The sequence below is a fragment of the Panthera leo genome, chromosome A1, assembly GCF_018350215.1.
Source record: "Panthera leo isolate Ple1 chromosome A1, P.leo_Ple1_pat1.1, whole genome shotgun sequence".
NCBI lineage: Eukaryota > Metazoa > Chordata > Mammalia > Carnivora > Felidae > Panthera > Panthera leo.
The window spans coordinates 44709835-44728650 of record NC_056679.1 but is presented as its reverse complement, the minus strand read 5'-3'; the positions used below and the strand labels follow the sequence as shown (position 1 = coordinate 44728650).

The 18816-nt window shown below is 35.7% G+C and overlaps 1 protein-coding gene across 2 annotated transcripts in view; it reads left to right on the top strand.

Moving 5' to 3' along the window:
• Positions 1-849: 849 nt before the first annotated feature.
• KLHL1 (kelch like family member 1) overlaps positions 850-18816 on the top strand; it is a 353595-nt gene continuing 335628 nt past the window's right edge. For both annotated transcript variants that reach the window (XM_042904084.1, XM_042904077.1), the window contains exon 1: positions 850-1352. In XM_042904084.1, the coding sequence (XP_042760018.1) occupies positions 850-1352 (503 nt within the window). The remainder of the gene's footprint in view (positions 1353-18816) is intronic.

Here is an 18816-nt window from a genome sequence, read left to right as displayed (position 1 = left end):
GGCAGAGAGAAAATTGTACTGTGAGGACCTTGACAGCTTCACGGGCGGGCTTTTCCTTTTGCCTTCCTATATTTTCTGGAATATTTATTCTTCTCTTTTACAAACTGACTATATAAAACCACCCCTTCTCGCCTTGCAGAAGGCATTTGACTTTCTCAAAGACACCCGGCAAGCTCTCAGAGCATCCTCGGAGAGGCCAGGCACAGGGGCGCAGGTGCACCGAGAAGGCTAGGGGGTGCGCTTCTTCGCGACTTGGGGCGCTCTCTCTCTCTCGCTCGCTCTATCTCGCTCTCTCTCCCTCTCTCTCCCTCTCTCTCCCTCTCTCTCTCTCTCTCTCTCTCTCTCTCTCTCTCTGCGCTCTCCAGGCACTGAACTCTGAGCTGCAAGGACAGGAGAGCCGACACCTTCCCGACTGAGGTTTTGCCACGGGTGCATCCCAGGGAGGTGTATCCAGCTGCCGCCGCCTCCCGGGCTTCCGAGCGTGCAGACCTCCCTTCTTCGCGCACCTCCATCACCAGGGTCGTCCCTCCCTGCCGTAACCACGGGGCCCCCGCGCGCGGATCAAGGATTCTCAGCCCTCTGCGTCCGGCTCCTGCCTCTGCTCGCAGCCGGTGGGCTCCCCACGCGCGGGTCCTTGCGGACCTGACCGCAGTTGAGCGGCGCGGCTCTGCCGTCCGCGCTCGGGTGGTTGCCTAGCAGGGCGCGCAGCCCGCCTCGCCGCGAGTGCTCCCGGAGTGCAGAGGGCGCAGTCCGCCGCCTCCTCCAACCCCGAGCTCTGCTGGCCTCCCCCACCAGCTGGTCTGTCTACTCCCGCGCCCGCTGAGGTCTCTTTGCCTTCTTGCGTCAAGCATGTCAGGCTCTGGGAGAAAAGACTTCGATGTGAAGCACATCCTGCGACTCCGCTGGAAACTCTTCAGCCACCCGTCGCCAGCCCCCGGCGGCCCGGCGGGGGGCGGCTGCCTGCAACAGGACGGCAGCGGCAGCTTCGAGCACTGGGGCCCCAGTCAGAGCCGCCTGCTCAAAAGCCAAGAGAAGGGCAGCGTGAGCACTTTCTGGAAGAAGCCTTCCTCTTCTTCCTCCTCTCCTTCGTCTTCCTCCCCTTCGTCTTCCTCCTCTTCCTTTAATCCACTGAATGGCACCCTGCTGCCAGTGGCCACAAGGTTGCAGCAAGGGGCGCCGGGGCAGGGCACCCAACAGCCAGCCAGGACTCTCTTCTACGTGGAGTCTCTAGAGGAGGAGGAGGTGCCAGGCATGGACTTCCCTGGACCACACGATAAAGGGCTGGTCCTGCAAGAGCTCAAAGTGGAGCCGGCCAACTCAAGCCAGGCAACAGGTGAAGGATGTGGACACAGGTACAGTAAGACCCCATGGGGCATCCAAGCATCTCCCAGTTTCCACTGATTTCCCCTCTCCCCCGTGGGCTTTGGTAGTTACTAAGACTAAAACGTTTCAGGTTGAAAAATTTGATTGAGAGATGCCAGCTCGGCTTTTATTACCCAAGTTTATATCATCTCACTGAAAGTTTGCTCATTGATTTCTACAGGCGCATTCATATGGTTTTGCTTTTTGCAAGTTTTCAGAGTTGTAATCACAAATTGAATATATATGCATTTTGGTAAATCTTTCAGTGGAGTGGGTCTCATATTTCTGAGATGATGGTGTTCTTCTGTCCTCTTCTGTCACATCAGTATTGCCGTTACCTGATGTGAGATGAAACTTGTTTTAAACACCAGTCACAAGGATCTCATGTACTGGCCTAGAAATTGACTTAGTGTGTTATCTAGGATCCCTGTGTCTTGAATCTATATACCAGAACTAATGAGGTGCGTGAAAGGAGGCCACTGGACAGCAGCATTTTCTCTTTCCCTTTTTTATTCTTCCATGAAATGCAGTGTGGTTATTCTCTATTCTAACTTCCCTTTTTATCTTCCTGTGTGTTCACTTTTGCCTTATTCAGAGTCTTAGAATTAAACTGTTGCTGAGCCTGTTTGCATTCAGCTGTTCTTATTTGGTGGTTTAGGCTGGGATCTTTAGGTGGTAGGTCAACATTTATGTTTTGTCTATTTCCAATATCAGATTCTTTTAGAAGAATTCTACCTTCAAGACTTATAGAAAACCTTCAGACACATAAAACTTCTGAGTTTTACATTTTTAGAGAATTGACTCATTATTCACTACTAGTTTTGGCATATAGTGAGGATATGAAAAGATTTGCATTTAAATTCATATGGTATCAGGATACATTATTGAAGAAACATAGGAAACATAGGAAAATTATAATGGATATGTTTATTAGATTTAATTACCTCTCAATAACAAAACAGAAACAACTTTTTAAACTTCTGGTTGATTGAATCACCTTCTTATAAAGTTGATTAAGTCACAAAAGGAATGCACAAAATAATACTGTAGGTGCTTTTCATGATGTTGACAAATGTGAAATTAAAGATATGAAAAAATATCCTTATAATTTTCAATTATGTGGATTATATGGAAGAGCCTTGGACATACTCTAATATGTTAAGACATTTAATGTAATGTATGTATTAAAAAGGAGGAAGTTTAATTTGTAATTTTCAAGTATGACAAAGTTTTTCTTTCCATATATAGCAGACCTAAATATTAGTCTATTATTCAATTAAGTAAGATATTTTACCAAAATGGTTATAACTCTGGGTACCACCAATACCATAAAGTAATTTGATTTATGTATTTACTAGTTATTATAGTTTAAGCCTTTTTTTCTATCAAATATGTTGAGCTTTACCTCCTTTAGTGTAGAATATTTAAAACCATTCTTTTTAGTTTTCAGAAATCATAAGCATTTAGCAATTCATTTTATATATTTAAAAGAAAACATTATGTTAAATATTTACTAATTACTACTTTATTGAAACTGATATTTTATGACTAAGAGACTTTATAAAAAATAGATTATTTTTTTCAATTCTGTAAAGTCTTAAAACCAGCTTAAAATATGTGACCTTCTTGAAAACACTAATGTTTAATAATTTTTTTAAATTTGTTTTACAACAAATACACTTTTAAGTAAATGAGACATATTTGTCATGAATAATTTCTGAAGATTTTTATGTAAGTTGAAGAATTTGAAAATACTAATAGAATATTGACTTAAGAAATTATAATAAATAAAAAAATAAAAGTCATAACCAATAGAACACTTAGGCACAAAACACCCATCAGATGTAACTTCTGGTCCCTCACTTTTGAATGTATATCATTTTTACTCACAAAGAGTTGTATATGAAAAGAATTCTGAATTTAAGCAAGTCCCACCAAAACCATCTTTGCTATTGGAATGATGGTTTCCTATGAGTTCTTACATGTTTAAAATATTAAAAATCAGATCTGATTTTATTTTTAAAATTGTGTTAAGACATAAATAGTTTAGAAAAATTTGAGCTTCTCACTGGAAAACGGAGTTATTACTGATAGTGTGGATTGCATGAGTTCCCAAACCTTCATAGAGCATTGGTTCTGTGCTCATAATTGATTAAAACCATGCTACTAGACTTGAGTTAGCCATATATAGATATTGCATATGTAATTATATATGTGAATTTTAATATGTGGTAAGAATAGGGTTCACTTCTCAGAAAAGACAGCATTTCCAAAGTACTGAATGCAAAATAATATGTAAAATAATCAGTAATGTGCATTTTCTTTTGTTTCTATCTTAGCACATGCAGGGAATCTACATAGTGTTTATATTGATCAGTGAGTACATAAACCACCTAAACCCCGCATGATAATTTTGATTACTTGAGTTATTATTATCTAACCATACTGTGAAGTCCCATTTGATATTTAGCATCTTGTTTTATCAGTTGTGAATTCCATGCTAAATTAATCTTCATGTATGAAACAAGAGCTGACCTCTTTCTTTTCTCTTCATTTTCTGATCTTCTGTTTATTCATTTGGTTTCATGCTAGTTAGGAAGATTGGTTTACTCAAGTAAAAGTCACTCAGTTGGTTTCACTTGTTCAAACAGTTGCTGGGGATGTTCAGGGGAAAACTTCCTGTAATCTCAGAATTCTGGGAAACTATAATGGAGTTTAAACATAAAGGCAGCAGGAAGCCACTGGTAAACTAATTTATTACCTGAACCCAGACCTTATCTGGTCCCACCCTACTAGGCATACATAAAGAAATCTCAGTTTTCTAATACCTTAACCATTACACCATTAAGAATTCTGACTATGGTAATAGGTTCCTCATCTATGTGATTAGTCATTTATTTTCTCTACTTCATTGTGAACTTAGTTGTTGGAAAGTATGTAATCTAGCTATTCAGATTATCATACATTCTTGGTGTGGATATTTTTATCCAAAATTCTGTAGGTAGTAATCTAAGAACCAAAGAGAAATATTTATATTTTCGCGATTTGTAGTAATGTGAGGGGGAAAGGAGATGTCATGGTCAACTGCCTCCTTTTTTAGTTTTCTCAGTTCTCATGGAATGCAGTCATCTGATTCCATGGTTTCAAATGCTGTCCACAACCTGTATCTCGAAATTTGTATCTTAAAATTTGGACCTGCCCCTGACCTCTGGTTTCACACACCCACCTCTCTGCTTGACCTCTCTTGTGGATATCACAGACACAATATAAATACAACATTGTACAAAACTGAACTCATAAATGTCCCCCTCTCTCTTGCTCAGTTTCCTTCTTTATCTCAGAGAACAGCTTTCCATGCATTAGGTTGTACAAGCCAAAAATTCAGGGTCGTATTTGCCAACATGCTCTTCTCCATTGTTTTCACTATTCCACCAAGCACTGTCACTTTTTCTTCAAAAATTCCCTTCTTCTATCTGTGCCACATCCCTCCATCTCCATTGTTTGCACCTAATTCTAATATACTGTCCCCTTTCAACTCAGCTTCTGCCACTGCCATTCGCATCATCCTCACTCATTAATTTTGCCACATATAATCCATTCTCTGATAGTGGAGTGAATGAAAAATTTAAAATGAAAATATGAACTATTTTGCCACACCCAGATTCTCCTTTTATTTCTTTTTCCTTTTTTTTTTTTTTTAAATATTTCCACCACCCTCTGACCACAATCCATACTCTGTACAGATGGACCTTGGATGATCTGTCTCTTGTCTATTATCAAGGCCTTTCCCTCACCAACCTCCCTCTTACCCTCTGTCTTCCAGACTCAGTGTCCTCCCTTAACATTTTTCTCTATCTTTGGGCCTCACAAACTTGTTTTGTCTCCTTGCATATTGGCTCTCCTTCCCTCAACCCACCCTTTTCTGATTTCATTCCTATTTATCATTGAGATGTCTTGATTAAGAGCTTTGTACATTTCTCAAAGAAGCATCCGTTGATCCCCTAGGCGAATTAATTTAAATTTTTAAAAATTTATTGCATCTGCTCATTCCATGTTCTTGGAGTAACTAAATACTCTCTACTTTTTTTTCAATTTCTCATTGTCACCTGTAACTGTATATTAGTATCTATGTTGTTTTTATTGTTTGTCTCTAACAAAAGTTGCCCTGGGGCACCTGGATGGCTCAGTTGATTAAGCTATTAAGCATCAGACTTCAGCTCAGGTCATGGTCTCATGGTTGGCGAGTTCAAGCCCTGCATAGGGTTCTGTGCTGACAGCTTGAACTCTGGAGCCTGCTTTGGATTCTGTATCACCCTCACTCCCTCTGCCCCCCTCCCTCTCTAAAATGAATAAACATTAAAAAAAATTTAAAAACATTGCCCAGTGGACAGACTATTTCCATTCTGCTCATCATTTTGTCCCTATCATAGAGCATGTAGTTACTCAATAAACACTGTTAAGTGAATAAATATTTGTCATAATCATAGTGAGTGACATTGATTAAGAACTTCCTATTTGCTAGATAGCATGTTGAATGTTTATACTGTGCAATTTAATATTCAGAACAGTCCTTTGATTCTGGAACAGTTATGTATCCCTTAGGTATAATGATTAGATAGATGAGAAGACTGAGGTACAGACAGCTAATTAATGTGCCCAGAAGCATAGACTTGTACATAGTACAGCTGCACTTTCTCTTCTTACTCTCTTATCCAGACACCATATTCCAGGCCACTTTGCTAATTCTCCTTTCCTTCTGCTTAAACAAACAAACACAACAGAACATAAGAAAGGGGCTACAGCTAAAGTTATGCTGAAGCAGTTTTCCTATTCCCTTGGTTGCAATGATTCTCTGTTTGAATGTTTAAATAGACTTTTTAAAATAATAGTAATGGGTGGGATGCCTGGCTCAGTCGGTTAAGACTCTGACTTTGGCTCAGGTCATGATCTCACGGTTTGTAGGTTCGAGCCCCGTGTTGGGCTCTGTGCTGAGCGCTGAGAGCCTGAAGCCTGCTTCAGAATCTGTCTGTCTCTCTCTCTCTCCCTCTCTCTCTCTCTCTGTACCCCTCCTCCACGTGTGCTCTCTCTCTTCAAAAATAAATAAACGTTGAAAAAATTAAAATAAATAATATAAATAAAAATAATAATAGTGACAGACAATGCCTCATAAGGCTCAAAGAGAACTTCTTAGTCTGGGTTAGAAAACACTCAGTTTTTTTCTGAAGTATGGTTCATTCTGTGCATTTTACTTTATAATTAAACAACACCATGAGGAAATGACTTAGGGAAAACTAATTTAATTTTTGAATCCAAAAGAGAGCTTTATGATAGAAATCTGCTTTTGAGGGTCGGAACAATTGATACGGAAAATTGTCACCAGAAGAAAGCATACACCATTAAATTATCATGAAGGTTGGTGAGACCTGAACCAGGTATTTGTTGAGAATGTTAAGAAATCAGTCTTGCCTCAGTCAAAAGGAAAAAGCAACTTTAAAAATGGTTACAGGCTATTTATTCAGGAAAGGAGTTCTTAAACTATGCTTCCATGGAACACTAAAATGAAGTCATGTTCATATTTTTCCTGTAACCCCGTTTCGTAGTGAAAAAGAGTATGGAGTGATTTTACTCAAATTTATGTCTTCTTGGCTAATTTATCCCAGGCTGGAGTGTTACACAGTCTACTGTTATTTAGAGCAGAACTAGCAGCAGATAATACCTTGTTTGGGGAGAGCTTCTTTTATTTATTTTAGGATGGGTTTATCAATATTATTTGTCATTTTATAAAGAAGCCCATAATTTCCAGGTGCCCTCCCTTCTGAGCACACTTGCTTCAGGGAAAATAAGAAGATCATAAAGGAGAAAGAAATAAGACCACTTGATTGAACTTGCAGGTACCCAAAACTCCAGAACCATCTGAGTGAAAGATGTGACTATAAGTGCAGAATGAAACAAATACAACAAATATAACAAACAAACAAAACCCCATGCTAATTGAGTACCGTTTTCTGTTTTTCATTGATGAATTTCTAATGAATACCTTGTAAACTATATTATTAACCTCTTTAAGGTATGGTGATTTTAAATAATCTGAAAGTAATCCCTATCCAATCAAATTAGCATTTGGCGAATACAGAATATAATATTGATCAGATATTTGTTTTAGTTGGCTTCTTTTTTCTAAGCCTCAAAAAATAATTTGTGTATCTGGGGGATAATATGCTTCTGATGATTACTTAGATGATGTGTTTCTAAGTCACATTCCATTGTTTTTGACCAAGAACTCTTACGGAATTACAGAAAACTAAGATCTACAGCATATTTTAGAGTTTCAAGTTTCTGAACATGAAAATATGCAGCATTTTAAACAGAGTCTCTAAGTAACAAGATTCTACTGATTTTATTTTACCATCTAAAATAACCACAGATATTTTTGTAGTAGTTGTAAAACAAATGCTCTGGAATTTACATACTAGGTTGGCCAAATATTAATTTACCTTTCTACATTTAAAATAATGTTATTCCGAACTTTGAGGAAAAAATCTGATATAGATACTGATAATCTGAGCTGATTTAAATATTTGAAGATTTTTAAGTCAAGTATAAGCAAAAAGCAAGCAAACAAACAAAAAAACCCAAAACAACAACAACAAAGAAACCTGTTGTACCATATAAGTTTTAGGATGACTACTTTGCTGACTTTTCTGGCCAGAATTTGAGAACAGATTGATATAAGTGTGTATGAAAGCTTAACATAGGTTTTCCTGACCAGAGAGAATGTGTGCTATAATTTAGGATCCCAAGAAATATCTGTTTTGAGTGGAAAGTCTATGAGGTAGATCATTTTGACTGATGATCATGTCACAGGAATGGTACTTTTTGAAAATGATCTGAGAATCTCCAGGAATAATAAAGAGTGCATTCAGTTGATGTTAATTCTGAATTTGGCCTTTCCCGTTCTTTTGGTGGATTTAATCTAATTCAGATAACCGATTACTATAGGTAATCTTTCATTTTGAGTTTCTATCATAATTGTGACACTGTGTCCAGGCCACATTTTTCCTTAGTGATGTTGATTGACATTTGCTCATGTAACTCAGCATTTCCATCTTGACTAAAATACAGTGGAACAACTTAAATTATGAGACCAGAAAACTGGGAGGGTTTATACTATAAGGGAAAGGAAGAATTCAACAATTTTACGGTTTTTCAAGAGGTGAATTCCAAAAATCTCTTTGTATCAACAGTAAAACACACAACTTTGTTTTATTTCTTTAGTAGATTCAAATTCTACTAAAATATCCAAGGTGTCTCTTTAGGCCAATATTCAAAAATACCAGAGCTTCAAAGAAAAATGGAAAAATAGGAAATATGGCTATTTTTAAAATCTATATTTTTGAATTTATGTATACAAAAACACTCTGACTTTCTAACTCAGAGATTCAACCTCGAACTCTAACATTTAGGAAATAAACTTGGAGTTGTTTTTTTCTTATTTGTAATAAAATTTAAATGTGATGCCTACTTTTACAGTTACCCTTGATATACTGGTATGTAATTTCAGTAGAGAAGTTCACACAAATTAGTACCTAGATATTTGGCACGTGGTGATCCTGGTAATGTTTAAACATTTATTGGTGCAATTTTCTTTTCTCAAAAGGAAATTTTGTATTATAATTATTTTATGATTCTGGTTTACCGTGACTTTGGTTAGATCAGTCAATTGTCATTAACAAAAGCAATATGCCCATATTTTTTATATATATATATATATGTATATATATATATATATATATATATATATATATATATAAATTCAAAATTCTTAAAAAGAAACTAAGATGAAAAAATCCTGGGCCAAATAATATTCTAATCATTTTATTAGTCACCATGAAATAACTGGACCTCCTGCCTGGCTAAGACAGAGTAACAGGGACTGGACTCACCTTCTCACCTAGAGAAGCAACAAAGAACAAAAGAGGGAGAGAAGAAAAAGAAAGACAGAAGGAAGACAAATAAAGGCAAAAAGGAATGAAGAAAGAAAGGGAAAAAGAGTGGGAGGAAAGGAGGTAGGAAGGAAGGAAAGAAGGAAGGGAGGGAGGGGATATATGAAACAACATTTTTCAAGACACTGGACATCAGGTACTGAAAGAGAGTGATTCCTGAGATGTGAAAATCAAATGAAATGACCCTGTGATTGTCCCAGCTTAACTCCTTGAGAGAGATTCCAGGCACTGATGCAGGGGAAACCAAGAGAAATATGATAACCACCCTGGATTGAAGAGAGGGAGCTGAGTGTCCAAGGAGCCCAAGTCAGTGAGATCTCACAAGACAGAATGTCACAGAAAAGACCTTCATGGAGAGAAGTCTCAGAAATCTGTGGTGGGGCCTCTTGAGTATTTGGCAGATCAGTATTCAGTAGAATAATGACAGATACATGTGTTTAGGAAACAGCCCAAGTCTTGGGAAAGAACTATATTAGAATTAGAGGGACTAACACCTGTCCCTAGCAATAGGAATGGAATGATTCATGAAATTAGAGAAAGTATTTGGAGGAATGTTACATTAGTAACAGGAAATGACTAGCCCTAAAATAAATGCTGCCATGGTTCTGCTTAACAAATCCGAAGTATCAGACGGTTTCCACGTAACATTAAATGTGCCTTGGAAAAAAATTGAAGAATAATTCATATATTTAGAAGTATTTAATGCCAAACAAGGTGAATTTTGTAATGTATGACATCCAATTAAAGATAACTAGGCAACAAAGGAGTAGAAAAATATGAACCATAATGAGGAGCAAAATAATCAATTAAAACTGACTAAAAACTATGGCCGACAAGGTAATTAATGCAGTTAAATCATATTTTATATATTCAAGTAGTTAAGTAGGGTCATGGTAGATAGGAAAAGATTAACATCAGACTTCTATAATGCCTGAGATTTTATGTGTGTATATATATATATATATATATATATATATATATATATATATATACACACGCACACACACACACACACGCACACACACACATACATATAGGGTGACATTAATGGTAGAGCACAGATTGCAGAAAAACATGGTACCAGCTGGAACAAGGAATGGAAATCACCAGAAATGATAACTACATGGGTAAAAGTAAGATTAGTTTTTATTATATAAATCTGGAACATTTAAAAGATATATGATGGTTAAACAAACAAAAATAATATGAGAGGTGTGTTGTATTTTTTCCATATGTATAAGATAAATGTATGACAACAATAGCATTAAGACTGGTAGGGGAATCAGGACAGCTGGGTGGCTCAGTCAGTTAAGCAGCTGACTCTGGATTTTGGCTCAGGTGGTGATCTCATGGTTTCCTGACTTCGAGCCCCATGCTTGGGATTCTCCCTCTCTCCCTCTTTCTCTGCCCCTCCCTTGCTCGTGCTCTCTCTGTCTCAAAATAAATTAATAAACTTAAAACCAATACTGGGAGAGGAGAAATGAAAATACAGTATTATACAGTTATTATACTAAATGTGAAATGGTATATCATTTGAAGGTAGTCTCAGAAGTATATTATAAATCATAAAGCAACCACCAAGGTAATGGACCAGTGATAAATAGCTAGTAATCCAAAAAAGAAGATATGATACTCTCATAAAAATTATTTAATTAATCTAAAAAGTAGGAAATGGGAACAAAGATAGGGCAATTAGAAAATGCACAGCACAATTTTAGTCTGAAACCTAACTATATCAACAATTACATTAAAAACAGCTACTCTATGCATCTATGATTAAAATGCAGAGTTTATTGGGTTGTTTAAAAAGCCAGATCTAAGTGTATTTTGCTTATAAGAAATACACTTAAAAATAAACACATATTTTTGTTGAAAGGAAAAGGATAAAAAAGATATAGTATGCTAAGATTAATCAAAAGAAAGCTGAAATGGATATATTCATACTAAACAAAATATATCTCAAAACAAAGAATATAGATCTGATGACAATCTTGAAAAACCTGCAGCTAACATCCTAGTGTTGAAAGACAAAATGTGTTTCCTCTAAGATCTGGAGCAAAATGAGAATTTATTCTCTTATCACTTATTAAACATTGTATTGGAGATGCTAGTCAATTCAATAAAGAGACAAAAAGGAATAAAAGGTATCTATACTGGAAAGTAAGAAATAAAATCATTTTAATTTGCATAAGAATCGATCATCTATGTAAAAATGAAAAACATAGTCTTTATTTGCAGGCATAATTGTTTATTAAAAAAAAATTTATTTGAATTTGCAAAACAGATAATGGCTTTCTTAAGGTGGCAGCATATAGAGTGAACATTCAAAAATCAATTATATTTCTATATACTTTCAAGGGAAAACTAGAAATTAGAAATATAAAAATAATATATCTCATAGTAATATCAATAAAATATGAAATACTTAATAATAAATTAGAAATATAAAAATAATATATTTCATAGTAATATCAATAGAGTATGAAATACTTAATGATAAATATGACCAAAAATATGAAGACTCATACATCGAAAGCAATAAAGCCCTCTGATAGAAATTAAAAACCTAAATAATGGAAAGATATACTATATTCATGGATCAGAAAAATTACTATTACTAAGATGTCAAATCTTTCCCAATTCATCTATAGATTATAAACATTCCCCCCAAAAAAGTTTGCATTTTTTGTTCAAATTGACAGATTTATTCTAAAATCCATTGAAAATTTGAAGGACCTAGAATAAACAAAACAACTTTGAAATAATTTAACATATTTGAAGACTAACACTTCCTGATTTCCAGATTTGTTATTAAGGTACAGTAATAGAGACAATGTGGCATCATTATCACAATATATATGAATAGGGAATGGGTAAATAATTCTGATAATAGCTATTTTATGAAACAACATTATGCTATTTAAAAAAGAATAAGCTGATCCTCAAATGCCATGATTGAATGTAAAAATGTTATGATGAGCCAAAGAACCTAACTGTGTGGTATATTTCTCCTATTATAAGTCAGATAAACTTATTCATTGTATTTATTATTCATACTTTGAATAGAAATTTGATTCTAACTTGCCTTGAATCATTTATTGGAGTCAGATGCCTCTTTGAGTTGATACATGGCCTAAGAAGTCATCCATTGACATTTTGCAGAACTTGATAATGAAATATTCACACTGACTTTCTTGCTACCTTCCACTTGGCAGCAGATCAGAAAGAAGGGAAGGCTAAATAGTTTTATAGTAAGTGTTCTGCAAAGAAAGTTCAGAAGGCTTGCTTTGTGACCACAAGGGACTTTGTATCATGAGTCAGCGGAAGCATCTCCATTGCCAGTACTAGAGGAGCAACGATACAATCCATGAACTTTACCTTAATGATTCAGAAAGGAATGAGCTATGTGCCGTCTTCTTTTTTGACTCCTCTTTGGATTTTTCCAGATGACTTGAACATTCCACTAGACGTGTTTCCCCACAGAGAAAAAAAGGTTCATTATTTACTCATTCTTGTCCTAATAGATCTAAAATATTTACATGTCATTATTCTCCCTAACAACAGCCTGTGACTTTTAGATAGATTTCTTATCAAATACTTTTCAATTGTAAAGTTAAATTTGTATTAGTATAGTATAGTATAATATAGTATACTGAATTTGTATTAGCAACAGCCTGTGACTTTTAGATAGATTTCTTATCAAATACTTTTCAATTGTAAAGTTAAATTTGTATTAGTATAGTATAGTATAGTATACTGAATTTGTATTAGTATTTGTAATGTATACTAAATTAGTTTTAGTGTTAGTATTTGTATTGTATAGTAAATTTGTATTAGTATTAGAGCCCCTCAAAGACACAATTTAAAAATATTTTCTAAACGTAAATTTTCTTTTCCTTTCCCCAGATTGATATACCTAGTGGTAATCTTAAAACTCCTTTGTATCTGTTCTCACTCTTTTTTTTTTTAAATTTTTTTAACGTTTATTTATTTTTGAGACAGAGAGAGACAGAGCATGAACGGGGAAGGGTCAGAGAGAGAGGGAGACACAGAATCTGAAACAGGCTCCAGGCTCTGAGCTGTCAGCACACAGCCCGACGCGGGGCTCGAACTCACGGACCGTGAGATCATGACCTGAGCTGAAGTCGGACGCTTAACTGACCAAGCCACCCAGGCACCCCTGTTCTCACTCTTATATTCTATCTTTGCCTCTTACCAAATTTTTCTCTTTGTATGGTAAATATTTTAATTCTTATTCTTCAATAAACTCCAGAAAAATCTTTGGTCTTTATAACATTGCAAACTGAAATATGTATGGTGTTTAAATATTGATAATTTTTTATGGCATATATTTCTCTAAAATAATATTGTTTGACTTTAGAAAATATATCAGCCTCCCCACTTGCATGTTACAACAGAAAGAAAACTGGATTTGGCAATAGAAAACCTTAGTTTTAGAGTACACTCTACTTGTATAGGAAAATGTCACCGTTGCCACTTAAATTGCTTTTTATCTCATTTTTTTATTAGACTATGGTGGGAGAGGGCAAAAAATGCATCATATCTAAAGGCCTCTAGCCTTGCCACCACAAAGAAGACAGTGGATCTTTACCTATAGTTGATTCAGCTTTACTCCTAGTATATCAGCGTGAATTAGGCTGCACTTTGACTACTTAAGATATGAGGTAAGCTCTATTTGAACACTTAAGGTATATTCTGAGCCAAATGTACCCCAAGGAAAACGCTAAATGTTCCTCCACTTAATGAAGACTATTTTAAATCAGTTTGGACTAGTCTGGAAATCAGTCTGGAAATACATTTCCAGACAATATGCTGGCTTCTTGAGATACAGAGAGGTATAAAAACTCCCTTTTTTTCAGAGTAAAAACCTAGTAGTAAACTAAGTAATTTTAGAAATTTAACTTGTAATATACTAAATATATCTTAAAAGAGATTTTTAAAGGTACAGAAAAGGAAGTCTTTGAAAAGTTCTTAATAAAGTTCAGACCAGCATCAGCATGTGCAGTTGCTAATTAGAAGAAAAAATAGAAATGAATTAGCATGGCTATGCCTGGGTAAAATGTCAGTTGATGTGGCTGGGGCTATAGATCATAATCAGAAAACGGGGGCCTTTCTCGATCATAGTAAAGATTTTGGATTTTATGTATGGTGACTGTGAATGAATCTAGCTGATGAGATTCAAACTTTAGTGTAACAATATTTGAGATGGATCAGAGAAAAGATGGGGGAAGCTGAAAGTGGAGAGCCGTTAGAAAGGCTAAAACAACAGTCCTGGTGAGGAACTATTACTAAGAAAAGGGGCAGAAGGAAAGAAAGCATTTAGAAAATAAAATGCCACATCTGCCAATTAATTGGGGTTTAATTGTAAAAGAGAGGATGAGAGAAGAAGATCTACAATTCTGCAATGGCAAATGAATGTACATTTTTGTGTGGGTACAAAGTGGATAATGCAGAAGGCTGGAGGGAAGAGAATGACTTTTGTTTTGAATAATCTGAGTCCAGTAAAGTAGCTGACGTAAATATTTTTTGTCTTAGTCTTTGTGCAGTAGTTGTAGTGGGCTAAAAAAAAAATAAATTAAAATTTAGGAAAGTGTAGTTATAGAGTATGTAAGGTCTTAAGATTTCACATGAACAATAGACCTAGATAGTGAGAACATCAAATATGTTGCCATGAGAATAAGTTAGTAACTTGAGTTAAAGGTGTACAATTCAAGGAGCTGGAAGCAGGGGCTATATTATTTGATAAGTCATCTTTAGAAGATTGAATATGCCCAGGAATATAGTTGGATTTGAAGGGTGTCAATGTCTTCAGTGATGAGAAGGCAAAAAAACAGCAATATGAAGTATATGAATACAAACAAGTCACTTGAGTCTTCAAAAGAGAAAGGGCTTTGTTGCTTGAGAAGGAAAGGCTCATAGGTGCACAAAGGTAGTGCTAGACATTTCCAGACACTACCTCCAGGTACCACAGATGGGAAGAATATGAATAACCTACCAATGAGAGGGGTGCAAGGGAGACAAAGTGATTTATAAAGCACTTTTGAAAGAAATAATGCAAGCTTCAGATTGGAAATCTCAAAAAGTCAGCTGAGGCACAATTCCACACCTTTGTGTGTATAAGGTTATGAAAGAACAGATCACTACTGAGGCTTGTGTTTTGTGCGATGGTCAAGGATGGTAGTAAGTGTTAAGAGCATTAGTGAGATTAATTGGATATAGTTTCATATAAACCAGTGGTGAAAAGTTGGTAGATTTGAGAGGTACTTTCAGAGAGGTTGGGACTAGTATATGTTTCACCAACCATTTGAGAGATATTTTTCATGGATAAGAGAGTGGATTGGGTGCCGTCATTATGGCAGGCTGTGTCATCTGTGGGGCCTGAGGCAAAATGAAAATTATTAATTATTAATAATTAAAATGTATAAAATGTTGTTAAAATTAATAATAATTTAAGGACCCAGACAGTAGAGCATAAAACCAAGGGCCTTTCTGGACATAGGTCCCTATCTGACTACACAGGTCCACACACATGAAGCTGGCCTTGAATAAGATTGTGGCCATAGAATATAAAAAGTTGACATAATCTGGAAAGGGATCTCTTTTACACAACACTAAGAATAAGATACATTTGGAAAGCCAAGAAATGGTAAATCACTTCCAGCATAAACAGCTACATCTTCAGTGAATTTTACACACACACACACACACACACACACAAAATACAGATGGCCATATATAATTACAAAGCTCACAAAATATTTAACAAAATATGCTTTTTAAATTTATTAATTTGAAGTGGTAAATAACTTCCCCAAACAATACAACACTTCTTAAATATCCAACATGTCATTACACTTGAAAGGAATGCTATTGGAACCAAGAAGTTAATATCAAAAACTTGAGCCTCAAGGAACTTAAAAGTATGTCTAGTCAGCTCTACTTCAAGATAGTTTCTCAATATTCACACACATGCCTATAGTTTTATATGCTGAGTTTGACATATTAATTAAAATATTTCCTATGTTAATTCTTTAGAAAAGAAAAGAATTTATCGGTAGCTTTATATTTCACTCAACTTTATCCAACTGTATACCAGGTTGGAGAATTACATTGGTCCAGGAGCTAGTCAAGGAGAAGTATACCAAAGTGAGCCAATGTAACATTATCCACCTATGTAAAAGAACATCAAAGTAATGTATCAATTGTGAAAAACCAGTGATAGCCACAATCTCAGGAAACATCCTTCCTATTGTTTCTTACTGGCCATAACTACATTGTGAGGTTAAGTATAACTTTTTATAAGTATTATATTAAAAAAATAAAAAACATATTGTATTTAAATGTGCAGATAAATTTAACTGAATGTATAAAGTAAATTGGCAATTATTTTGGACTTTCTTCAGAGAAATTCTGGCAGTTAAAAATTAGAAGAATGAGTGATACACTTGAAGTTACAAATTTGTGATTCCTTATAATTATAGAAGCTTTATGATAGAAAAGGTTAATCTCTCTCAAATAGCAAATATATCTAAAATAGAAATTATCTTCTTATACTCAAGTTTCTATTAAGTAAATGGCTTAAATTTATGTAGTTATAATATACAGGGTTAGAAATAATTAGGAATATTTCATTGCTGGTGGGAATGTAATTTGCTTTGGTGTGGGGGTGTGGAAAGAGCCATGGGACAATATCTATGGTATGAAACAATATAAAAGACTTTTAATTCAGGAATACAAATTTTGAGAACATATCCTTCAGAAATAGAAGCACTTTGATGTTAAGAAACTCCCATGCTCCATGCTTTTTCGTCAATAGAAGAATGAAAATAATCATTTTATATTCGTTTTGTAAAACAAACAATATAAAATATACGATATAAAATATATCCTGTAAGATTATATAAGTAGGAAAAGAATAAATTATGTAGAATGTCTCAGATAACACTAGTGTTCAATGCATAAAGCAATTTGAGATATGTGCGAGATATGATTACATTATAGTATAAATTAAAAACAAGAAATCTCCACGTGCATCTCCTTATGTGTAAATTCCTTTGTAAGATCAGAGAATAGTATGATTAAATCAAACACCATATTTTACATTTGTTACATGAAGATTATAAGACATATAGACTGTGTGTCTATTGTTTTCTATGTTGTTAATGTGTTTCATTAAACTTTAATCCTATTTTTTAAATTAATAAGCTAAGAAACGTTGCAAAAAATTATTTTATTAAATATTGACTTTGAGAATGATGCATATAATGGGTGTCAAACTTTGGCAAATGCCTATTGGAGGTGTTCAAGAAGAGTAATATTGCCATCTATTGGTCATTTATTCACATAGAAGATACATGGTCCCTTGAAAACAATGTGAGAGATGATCAAGCAGTTAAAACCATATAATATAGCAGATAAACAAGGACATCAAAATATCCTAACTTACTAACAAATTGCTAGGAAAGATTTTCTTCTTTTTTTATATTCAATTTTCACTATGCTATTAAAGTAATTAATGACCTTTTAAAATGAGTTTTGGAGTGTTCCCTCCTCTTTGATAATTTGATAGTTTCTATCTTTGTTGAACTCCAAATTTTGTTCACGCATTGTTCTCCTGATTTCATTTCGTTGTCTATGTGTTCTGTAGTTTACTGAAGTCCTTTAAAAGGGTTATTCTGAATTACTTGTCAGACAGTTCATAGATCTCCTTTTCTTTAGGACCAGTTATTAGAACTTTGTTAGTTTTCTTCGGTGATGTGTTCGCCTGATTCTTTGTGATCCTTGTACCTTGTGTTGGCATCTGCATTTGAGTAAGTGATACATGCTTCCACACTTTTCAGGTTCACTTTTGAAGAAAAAATCTTCTCCAGTCTGCTCAGCTTGAGATTTTAGATCTATCAGCTGTGGGTATTGCCCACAGGCAGGCAGGGCCTACTATCAAGTTCCTTAGTTGGTTGAGGCCCACTGCCTGTGCATGCTCTGAGATTTGTGGCTGAGGTAGGGGTGGAGTGTGTTGGGGGGTGGCCACTGGCTGAGCTCCATGATTGGATTAGCCTGCTGATTGAGCTCTTATTCCAGTGGGGTTTCTAGGTAATCTCCCTGGTTGGGTAGGGCTCCTGATATTCTCTGTGGTCAGGTGGGGCTGCTAGTTCGGCTTTGCAACCGTATCTGGGTGTGGGGTAACAGACTCTGTTCTCTAACAGGGTGATGCTACTAGTGAGAGTCTAATTGCACACAGCTGCAGTCTGGGCTCCACAATCACTCATGGTTAGGTTGGCCCTCAGGCCGTATGTACTCCTTGACCAGATGGTGCCACTGGCTATGCCCCCAAATTGGGTAAGGCCACAGGCTGGGCTTCACAATTAGGTAGGCCCTTGGCTATACTGTGCTGTTTTGTAAGGTTACTGTCTGGACTCTCTTGTTGGGCAGG